Source organism: Leptonychotes weddellii, chromosome 3, assembly GCF_054177405.1.
Source record: "Leptonychotes weddellii isolate Sample4059 chromosome 3, ASM5417740v2, whole genome shotgun sequence".
In the NCBI taxonomy this organism is placed as follows: domain Eukaryota; kingdom Metazoa; phylum Chordata; class Mammalia; order Carnivora; family Phocidae; genus Leptonychotes; species Leptonychotes weddellii.
This window is the reverse complement of record NC_138371.1, coordinates 121,921,796-121,933,500: the sequence shown is the minus strand read 5'-3', so window position 1 is coordinate 121,933,500 and position 11,705 is coordinate 121,921,796. Positions and strand designations below refer to the sequence as shown.

Sequence of the window (11,705 nt, the reverse complement as noted above, 5' to 3'; positions counted from 1 at the left end):
CGATCCCGGGACTCCAGGATCATGACCTGAGCCGAAGGCAGTCGCTTAACCAACTGAGCCACCCAGGCACCCGAGGAAGAAGAATTTTAAAAAAGGGGAGAGAGAGGGCGCCTGGGTGGCTCAGTTGGTTAAGCGACTGCCTTCGGCTCAGGTCATGATCCTGGAGTCCCGGGATCGAGTCCCGCATCGGGCTCCCAGCTCAGCAGGGAGTCTGCTTCTCCCTCTGACCCTCCTCCCTCTCATGCTCTCTGTCTCTCATTCTCTCTGTCTCAAATAAATAAATAAATAAATAAATAAATCTTTAAAAAAAAAAAAAGGGGAGAGAGAGAGAGATTAAAACAAAACAAAACAGACACAAGGGAAAGCAAATTTTATCTTCCTTTAAGAAAAACACACTATATAAAATCCAAATTTTAACAGAAAATTAGGACCTGAGTCTTCAGTTTAAAAGGATGCTTTAAGATCAGGTGCTCTCATAATTTTAAAACACAAAAAATGTTCATACTATTTCATACTAAATGAATTTCATTTACACATATGTTATACAATATACTTGTATAAGAGGTATAACTGTAAATATAAATAAAATTTAAAACGAAGGAAGTCATCTGTTCTGTTCAAACCTTTCTAGACTCTGCAGTAATCCTGCACAATACCAATCCTCTTTGAAAAGTCATAAGAGCATGTTTTTCATACTTCCCAGTGAAATGCCACAAGAACATTTCCATACAGCATTCCAGTGAACAGTAGAAATGAAGCTCCACAGAACTCTATCCAACTTTTACACAGAGGAAAACATTCTTCTGGTTCATTAGCAAATAATGTGCAAAGGCAAAGGAAGCCCCCTGTGGATAACAAAAACAAGCTCTGATACCAGGAATAGCTTCTCAAATCAGAGGAAAGGATCAGAATGGAAAGGATTAGAGAAAACTTAAACAGGTACCAGATGATTAATGATGGTCCTTCCATAATACAGAACCTTTGCAGATATCCATTCATCACACTATACCTAACTGGAGTAAAACCTTAACTATTTCAAAATCAGTCTTCAGCAACCCTCAGAGTGCTAGATTTCAAGTTCTGGATCTAGAAGTGGCCAGAAAACAAAAGAAAAAAAAAGTGTTTGATGGTAAGGAAGCAACCTCTAGAAATGACCCCAAATGCCTAATATTAGCCAGTAATTCTAAGATTACATATAATGTAACTGAACAGATGCCAAACTTGAAGAAGCACTTGCGTTAAGCTGACAAATTCAAAAAGGTCAGCCCTAACATGAGATAGTCAACGATTATCTGCAGAATGAATGATACATACGGAGGTATCAACTGAAATGAAATAAGAGAAAAAGACAGAAGAAAGAAGCAATGAACAGCAAGTAGAAGGAACTGCTGAAAAAGAGCATCCTTCACTGATAACAGAAGTGAGAGAAGGCAGGGACGCCTGGTGGCTCAGTTGGTTAAGTGTCTGCCTTTGGCTCAGGCCCTGGGATTGAGTCCCGCATCAAGTTCAGCATCAGGCTCCTTGCTCACAGGGAGCCTGCTTCTCCCTCTGTCTGCCACTCCCCCTGCTTGTGCTCTCATTCTCTCTCTCTCTCTCTCTCTGACAAATACGTAAATAAAATCTTAAAAAAAAAAAAGAGGTGAGAGAAGGCAAATAAGGGAGTAAAAGAGAGCAGCATTGCACAAGAAGACACCCATTTTAAAATTGCAGCCATTGACTTGTATATAGGATATATAAAGAATTCTCAAAATTCAACAACCAAATGAAAAGAGGGCAAAAGATCTATATAGACAATTCACAAAAGAACAGATATGGTCGCAAATAAACACACAAAAAGATGCTCAACATCATTAGTCATTAAGGGAATGCAAATTAAAACCACAATATACCATTGACACTTAAGTGGCTAAAATTAAAAAAAAAAAACAAAGCTAAAAGCAAACAAACAAAAACCCCAATACTACCCAACTATCCTACTTCTAGGTATTTACACAAGTGAAATGAAAACCTACATCTGCACACACAAACTGTGCATAAATGGTTATAGAGGTTCTATTTGTAACTGCTCAAAACTGGAAATTCCCCAAATATCCCCCAACTGGGGAATAGATAAATGGTCTGTGGTATATCCATGCAGTGGAATACTACTCAGCAACGAAAAGGAATAAACTCCTGATACACAGCAACAACACAGATGAATCCTAATGCATTATGCTAAGTGGAAGAAGCCAGACCCAAAAGGCTACATTTTGCATGATTCCATTTCCACATTTGTTAAGGCAAATTATACAAGGACAGAAGATAGATCAGTGGTTGCCAGAGGCTGAGGGTAGGAAAAAGAGCTGATTACAATGGGGCATGGGAAAATGTTGGGGGTGATGCAATTAATGTTACTGTTTGTAAATTACACCTTAAGTTTTTAAAAAATGAAACATAATTGTAGCCATTGAAGTCATGGACTTCTCTCCTCTGCTCTCCTCCCTCTCTTCTGCTCCTGTATGTGTTGGCTTGCGGAAGAGGGGTGGGGAGAGCTGAGGTGGGTAGGGCAAATGTTTGTGCTGAATTTCTGTAGCAGAACTAGATATGCAGAGCCGTCTGCAAGGGGTTGGGGGTGAGGAGTGTTCACTGCGTGGCTGAGTGCTTTGCAGGGGACCAAAATTCAAACTGAACTAATTTACAGATACTGGGAAATTTTCAGAGAACCCAAGCACAGGCTAGCTCAGAATTAGTTGCTCTCAAATTTTTTCAGTATAATTATATTTACACATTGCAAGAATTCCAACGCAGAGCTCCTTCCAAACCCCCTGGCCCTCTCTATCTCTCTCCCCATCTTCATTCTTCTTTCTGTCTTTTCTGCAGGCTGGTTTCCTCTACTTTTTTAGTTTACATGGTAGGAAATCTGACCACTGATGCAGAAATTACAGAATATCGTTAGCTCCTAATTAGAGACTGAGGTTCTATCTCAGTTTTAGCCAGAATCCTGCAGAATACTCGGGCCCTGCTTTGATGAGATGTCTATTACTAGGCCAATCAGCTGTGTGGTGGGCAGGGTGTCATGCTGCACAAAAAGGTTGCTCCCACTGTAACTATGTGGGTGGGGAAGGAGGGACCATTCCCCAGAAAGCAGAGGGGATAAAACATGTTGTACATTATACAATGGCTTGAGCAGTCTTTATCTTTATGGCAGGTTACATTCCTTAAAAAGTATGGTAAGGTCAAACTAAAATGGTCATTGTCTTAATTTTTATAGGGGGAATACGACCAATTAACATGTTACACTGCTGATTAAGGGCCTGATGCCAAATACCATTTTATATCACCTATAAATTATGCACCTTTATAGGATACATGTTTCTAAAGTTTATATTCATTAGTTTAAGAGGACAAGAGGGTAATGATAACATAAAATTCCATTTAATATGATACAGTATTTCCTCACCTGTAACTGTAAATTCTGTAACTTAATTTGTCTAATGACGGGTGCAAAATATATAAACAACCAACCAGACTCAAGACCAACTAGAATCAATGCCCTACACACATAGTAAGCATTTCAAATTGTTAAATGCATGAAGCAGTAATACAGTAATAAAACCAAAGGTGAAGGACCACTTTAAAGAGGGCCAAGGAACAGAAAAGGATTTTTAAAAAGGGACAGAAATTTTCAAAAATTTAGGACCATAAAATGGGTAAATGAGAAGCTGATACTGGAGTGCTTACTTTGCTGACTTTTTAAAAATGTAGCAAGAAATAATAATCAGAGATTAAATTATCACAGCAGAAAGTTCTCTGCTTCTTTGGATTGCTTTCTAATTCAGCCTGACCAGATGACTTTGCATCCACCCTAGTTTTGCAAAGCACACCTGCCCTTAAAATGAATGCATCAATAAATTCATCCTTTGATCTCTTATCACATGGTGTTTCAAAACATCAGAGTCTGAAGCTGTGTCTTGAATAGTGGCCAAACCTCAAAAAACACAACTCTGAGTTTGGTCCTGAGCCCATAAAATCTGAAGACTTGCAATCTCAGCCACAAGTCTTTTTTTTTTTTTTTTAACTTCATAAAAATATGCAGAAGTGGTTCCTTTCTGTCAGCAATTTTAAGGTTTAAAGGATTAGATTAAAAATTTATGGCTATTAAGTAATAAGATTTCCTTTTTAAACAATTTTAACTCAAAGGTCTGCCTCCTAACTAGCCCTTATTCACATAATAGTAGGATCCTCTAGTACTTTCCCCACCCTGATGGGCCACTTTGCTCTGGATTCCTGAAGGAGAAATGGATTTGTCACACAGATTCCCAAGGCAGTTTCTGCTACCCAATCTAAGCCACTGCCATGGCCACCATAACTGCTGTCAGCTCTGGATCCTAAACCCCTGCTCCAAGCTCCTCTCAAGCCTGTTCATGGTCTTGCCTCCTGCAACCAGTTATTTCCTCAACATTCTGTTTATCCCAAGTGTAGAAAACTGCCCCTTCTCCTTCACTAACATATACTATTAGTACATAGTTCTTTTATCAAAGGTTTAAGGGTAACAAAGAGTAATTATAGTACAGTGCAGAAACAATCTCAAATTGAATTCTACGTATTATTATTAAAGGCTTATCAGTATTCCTCTTTTTAAAAAAGATTTATTTATTCATTTAAGAGAGAGAGAGAGCTTGAGTAGGGGGGGGGGCAGAGGGAGAGCGAGATAAGCAGACTCCCTGCTGAGCAGGGAGCCAGACTCAGGGCTCCATCCCAGGACCCTGAGATCATGACCTGAGCCAAAATCAAGAGTCTGAAGCTCAACCAACTAAGCCACCTATGCGCCCTGGTTCGTCAGCATTCCTGATCATCTTTCTCCTTAAGCCCCTTCCTCTGTCATGGTTCTGGAGTCTCTTTCCCTCACTCCAAAACTTTCTCCTATTTTTCTTCTATTTCCTACTCCTACTGATCTTAGCCAGAGAGGGCATTTCTCAAATTTCTGTTACTTTGTTCTGCAAAGGGAATCTAAGCTCTTCTCTTTCAGTCTTTCTCTTCCAGACACTGCTTAGAGACCTAACCTCTATGACTAACAAAAAAAACCCATCTAGGCATCTTCTAAATAAAAATTCATTTTTCTCTGTAAGGAATACTCCATCCTTTTAGGTTATCTGGCAAAAGCCACAGCCCAACCCTAAATAATAATTTTTTCTTCCTGTAATAAACATATACCAGAAATTTTAGTCAAATAACTGTTGTACTCTCCAACAAACCCCCAGGAGTGGCTATTCACTTACTAGAATGATTATTATCACTATTGAATTATCTTCTAAACAATTTACTAATTCCTCAAGAAAAGTGGCTTATTGCTGTGTTCAGAACATCTTCCTTTGGTCTAATTTCCTTACCTCTGCTTCAATCTCTCATTCTCATGCCTACATTCATTCATTCATTCATTCATTCAACCAACCAACCAGTGTACATGGCACTAGGTGTGGGAAACGGGATCCTAGTACTCAAGATACTTCCAATTCAGAAGGGGCTGTACCAGTTCTGCCTATGAACCAAGACATGAAGAGGGCAGAGTTCTGTGTGATTAGACTGAACTCTAAAGTTAGGACAAATTTTATCAAGTTGTCACTATCTTATATGGATACTCTAGGCTTGAGATGGAAAGTTGCTGCTTGCAGGCTAACCATTAGGACCTCCAGTCCATAGAGACATATAGCACATTTCTGCAAGTAGGCTAATAATGCTAATAATGCTGCCTCTTTTCTGAAAATATTGTATATAGCCAATGGAATTGAAGTTTCCTCAACTTTAACTGCTTTCCATTTATTCATTCAACTAAGAAGTATTTATAAGGGTCTATTTTTTATGGGCTTGAGAAGGACAGCCACATCTACGAATATCACATTCATTTATAACTATGTTCTAGGCATCATGTTATTATCAATCCAATGAACAAAGTCAAGAACTGTCTGGTCAATTATACTTCAATAAAGTTGAAGAAAAAAAAAAAAGAACTGTCTGTTCTTTTATTACCACAATAACAGATCTTCATAATGATAGTTTGAGTCAATAGTAAAAAATTATATCTAGAATATTATTTTGGAGAGGGGCAAGTATATAATGTATTTTATAGAGAAAATGTAAAGTAATCCACAAAAGTAATGTATTTGTCTTTCTGCATTTGAAGAATTAATCTTTAGTTACATAGAAAATGAGAATATTCAGAAAGATACTTCTTTCCCCAAGAATTCTAGAGAGTAGAAGTTCACTCTACTTGATAACACATAAGTCAACTTTTAGGCAATTGAATGTCTTAATTCAAAAATAATCTTTAAAGTGAATTTCCTGTCTAAATTTATTTATTTTCAGGATCTATGTAAAATAAGGGAAACTTGCATAAGTATTTCTTATTGTTCCTCTTTTGTTATTTAAGCCAATGCTAAGCAAAGTTGTAAGGTACCCAAAGTCTGTCTTGATATACTCCTATCTCCCTAATTCTTGGATAGCACCTTGGACGTACACTACTCTGTGGCTGCTCAAGACTTCCCTAGTTCACCGGACCCGATGACATCTCATGCCTAACTCATTCTTCAAAATATAACCATCCTTGGTCATATTCCTTCCAGCATCCAACTGCAAATTGGGCTAATCTCATAAACCAACTCAAGCTAACATATTAATTAATGATTATAATAGCTTAATACATTTCTGCTTTCAGGGAAATGTGCAAAACAATAGGAGATTTATAGAAATTTAATACCATAATTCAACAATAGGGAGTATTTTTCCCATTTATGGTCACCAACCAACTAAATCTAAAATTAAAGTAATAACAAAAAAAGTCAAGGGTTATAACAAAAATAAACCAGTTTACATCTAACTTTAGTTTGAGAAAGGGAGGAAAATGAGAATATACTACCTGACATTTGTGTATAGTCTACACATGTATTTACTGCTCTTATATAACATGTATTTTTTATTCAGTTTAATATTTAAAACAGTGCTGTAAGTTCATACTTTTCCTATTTTAGAGATGACAAAAGTTAGTCTCAAAGAGGTTACATTACTGACTATCAAAGAGCACAGCAGGGACTCTAAACAATACTAATCCCAAGTATTTTTCCACCATGCACAACTCCTTTAAGTGTTCGTATCTCATTTGAAATTGAATAAAAGAAACACGAAAATACACAGATGCAATGATAAAACTACACTTCATCCCACATATGGCCAGTTTAAAAAGTAAGGAACAAGATGGGGAGGGAGAGTGAGCGAGCCAGGTAAGAGGAAAAGTACGCAAAGAGATTACTGAGTAGAAATGTCAAAGATGGAAAAACAGGTCAAGAAGGGAAAGAAAGAAAGAAAAAGACAGGTGTGTCTGAAAGGAACGATGAGTTGAAGTCTGGACCCTCTGGGGTCCTCCACTTAGTGTTTGTGTCCAGCCAACACCTGGCTTCACATCTCCAGAGCAGTCTTGCTCTTCATTCCTCCTCCTTGGCTCCAGTCAGCCAAAAATCTTCCCCCATTTAAGCCGTCCAGAGAACTGTGGGCTAGTATTTCCACAGATCCCCAGAGCCCTGACCTTATCTTGGTCCAATCACTGTAATCACCATAATTAGTATTCCTTTCACTTCCCCGGTGATAAAACTAAAAGCTATTTCAGAAATCTGCATTTTCTTCCATCTCTGAGAATCAATGGAAACCCGAGCACTTAGTATGCCCGTAGTAACAAAACAACAAACAAATCAAAACCAAAACTTCTATCACCGAAACAGCCAATGATCAAACGTGCCTTACATACATGCTGTTTACTGAAAAACCACTGTTCTCAGATATACCATAAATAATAAAATGCCTATACCTCTTCACCGCTCATATTTCTAAGTTTTTGTTTTATTTAGTTCACTTTTATTCAGGTAAGTTAGGTACAACTGCTTTCAAAATGAGATAATAATCTTATATTGGTAGCATTCAACAAACTTCCGAAATCATTAGTAAATGAACAGGCCTGAGAGACACTGAGTTTGAATCCCAGCTTAGGCTCTTAGTATCTGAGTGACTGCACAAATTACTTAATAGCTTTGACCTTTGGGTTCTTCATCTATAAAATGAGGCTAATCATATAGTACCAATCACATAGGTAGTTTTAAGAAGGAAAGGAGATGAGTGCTTGGAACTGTAGGACATGTAGTAAGCACTCAATGTTATTTCTTATTATTACCATTATTATTATTAGCCACTAACCTTGCCACCTGAATGCAGGAAACTTAACCATGAGATACCTTTGTACTTTGTTAGAGAAGTTTGAGAAGTTTTAGAAAAATACTGGGTTTATATATAATAGATGAGCAGTAATATTAGAAACAAAGTCAAATATTTATGATCGTATACACTAAACTTGCAAAGCAGCAGCGTCATCCTTTTACAGAGGGTTTACCTCGAAGTCTATGAGCTGAAGGTCAGCAATCAGGGTCACCAGCAGCCCACTATTATAGAGCTCTTGTGCAAGCTGGGCCACAGCTTCTGTGGGGGGCTCCTTGTCATTTGTGCCGCACAGAATCTCTTTCATTGCTTGCAGTGATTTCGACACTTCCTCTGAAGCCTGGTGACCAAAAAATATGCTCACAGTGAAGAGGAATGAAATTTTTCAAGCCATAAACAAACAAAAAAACCCCACTTCTTGGATTCTGTTAATTTATGGTCAAAGAACCCTGTACAGTTACAAGCAAACAAAAAACTGTTTCACAGACATTGCTTTGTTTATTTTGGAAAATGTTGCAAAAATATATTTATAGAAAAAAATCTCTAGTATTTCTATTTGGTCAATATAATTGAAACACTCTTCTTTTATTTTTTTAAAAATTATTATGTTATGTTAATCACTATCCATTACATCATTAGTTTTTGATGTAGTGTTCCATGATTCATCGTTTGTGTATAACACCCAGTGCTCCATGCAGAACGTGCCCTCTTTAATACCCATCACCAGGCCAACCCATCCTCCCACCCCCTCCCCTCTAGAACCCTCAGTATGTTTTTCAGAGTCCATCGTCTCTCACGGTTCATCTGAAACACTCTTCCTTTAAAACATACTCAGACATAGTCTAACCAATCTAGTCATTAACTATAAATTTTACTTTTTTTTTTTTACTCTTAAAAATTAAAATGACTGTTTTAAAAGACTTGTCAGTAGCTACGGGTTTTTATTAAAAGCATTTGTTAAGGTTTTTCAACAAATTCCTATTACTCTGATTTTTTAATGGACTATTAATAAAACTGAATTGTCAAAACACACAATCAAATCATCAAAACCCATTAAACTTTGTTAATCCACTTGTCTCTCCCACATAGTCATCACCTTTTTTTGCTCTCTATGAAACTTAAAAACAATGACAAAAAACTTCTCTATATTGTAAAGAGTAATAGGGAAATCCACAGAAGTAGAAAGTAAATGAGTGGGTGCTCAGGCCTGGGGAGGGGACAATGAGGAATGACTGCTAACCAGTACAGGGTTTCTTTTGGGGGTGGTGAAACTATTCTTGAATTAGATATTGGTGATGGTTGTAGAACCCTGTGAGAATACTAAAAATCAATGAATTGTACACTTTATTTTTTTAATTTTTTTTTAACATATAATGTATTATTTGCTTCAGGGGTACGGGTGTGTGAATTGTACACTTTAAAGAGGCGAATTATATGGGATGGAATTTACTCAATAGATCTTTTTAAAATTAATACAGGAGAGCAAAAGAGAGCAGGCCAAAAAGTTAACAATGTAATCTGCTGAATATTTTTAAAGAAATACAGTTTTATTACTTTCAAGTATAGTTCTATAATCATTATAACTGAAGAAGGGAATAAAGAGAATAAGGCAAATTAAATACAAATAATTCATAGTAGCATGACACTACTTTAAAAAAATAATTTCCAGATACATTTATGATCTGACTGAAAAAATCCTTAATTTATTAAAGGTTGGAAGTTTCTTCAAGGGTGAGATTTATCCACAGAAGAGTACTTTAAATTATATGTAGTTAACAACAATTATAAAGCAAACATCTGTGTGACCATAACACAGGTCAAGAGCAGAATACTTTCAGGGTGCCTGGGTGGCTCAGTCTTTAAGCGTCTGCCTTCAGCTCAGGTCATGATCCCAGGGTCCTGGGATCGAGCCCCGCATCAGGCTCCCTGCTCAGCAGGAAGCCTGCTTCTCCCTCTCCTGCTCCCCCTGCTTGTGTTCCCTCTCTCGCTGTGTCTCTCTCTGTCAAATAAATAAATAAAATCTTGAAAAAAAAATACTTTCAGAAACCCTGAAGTCACCTGAATGCAACCTTTTCAACCTAGAAGTAAATATTTTTATGTTTTTGATGACAGTCATTTTTTTCACTTTTCTTTATAGTTTTCTTACCTGTGTTTGCATCCCCAAACAATATAGTGTAGCTCTGCCAATTTTGAACTTTTTGGAATAGTACCTGTGACCTTTTATGAGGTGCTTCCTTTTTTTTTTTTAATTTTATTTTATTATGTTGTTAGTCACCATACAGTACATCATTAGTTTTTGATGTAGTGTTCCATGATTCATTGTTTGCGTATAACACCCAGTGCTCCACGCAATACGTGCCCTGCTTAATACCCATCACTGGGCTAAACCATCCCCCCACTCCCCTCCCCTCTAAAACCCTCAGTTTGTTTCTCTGAGTCCATAGTCTCTCATGGTTCATCTCCCCCTCCGATTTCCCCCCTTCATTCTTCCCTTCCTACTATCTTCTTCTTCTTCTTCTTCTTTTTTTTTAACATATGCTGTATTATTTGTTTCAGAGGTACAGGTTTGTGATTCATCAGTCTTACACGATCAGCGCTCACCATAGCACATACCCTATGAGGTGCTTTCACTCAGTATTATATATATGAGATCCATCCATGCAGCTGCACGGAGGCAACAGTGTTTTAATTTTCATTGCTCTCAAGTATTCCACTGATGGCTGGACCACAGTTCATCAGTTCTACCTTTGATGGACATTTGGGTTGTTTCCATTGAGGGGTTATTATGAACAGTAACATATGAACACGCTTGTACATGCATCCTGGTACACAAGTGCAAGATTATCTCTAGAGTTTATATCTATGAGTAGAACTGCAGGGTTTTAGCACATGTACATCCTCATCTTTGACAGATGATACTAGCTGGTTTCCAAAGCAGTGACACCATTTATACTTTATCCCTCACAGTGGAGGAAAGTTCTCATTGCTCTCCATTCTCGCCAACACTTAGTTTCATCCAACCTTTTTCATTTTTGCCAAGATAGTGGGTGTGTAATATGAATGTATATGGCTTTAATTGGCCTTTTCCTGACTACTCATGAAAATGAGTATTTTTTACGTTTTTTTTTTCTGTCTTTTGCCATTTAGATTTACTCTCTTATGAAGGTCATTTCTTCTTTCTAATTGAGCCAGTATTTGGTTCAATATTACAAGTACACAAGAATTAAAAATACACTTCTACATCCCTTACATGATGCAGGATAAAAAATAATATTTCTACATCCCTACAAGAATCCAAGATTGTTTATACACTGGGATAGAAAGATACTGTGAACTGAAGGATATTTATTTTATAGATCTCTTAAGAGAGAAATTGAATATATAAGATACAACATCCTATGGAAGGAATAAAATACTAAAAAAAACCTTACCTATGAGGAAATCCTGCTTAGTAGGACCTTTAAAAAATG

General features: G+C 37.2%; 1 protein-coding gene across 12 annotated transcripts in view; it reads right to left on the bottom strand.

The window, feature by feature from the left end:
• The window catches only part of CAB39L (calcium binding protein 39 like), a 112,543-nt gene that overhangs the window by 49,124 nt on the left and 51,714 nt on the right, over positions 1-11,705 (bottom strand). For all 12 annotated transcript variants that reach the window (XM_081815446.1, XM_031032086.2, XM_081815449.1 and 9 more), the window contains one exon: positions 8,411-8,575. In XM_081815446.1, coding sequence (XP_081671572.1) covers positions 8,411-8,575 — 165 coding nt within the window. The remainder of the gene's footprint in view (positions 1-8,410; positions 8,576-11,705) is intronic.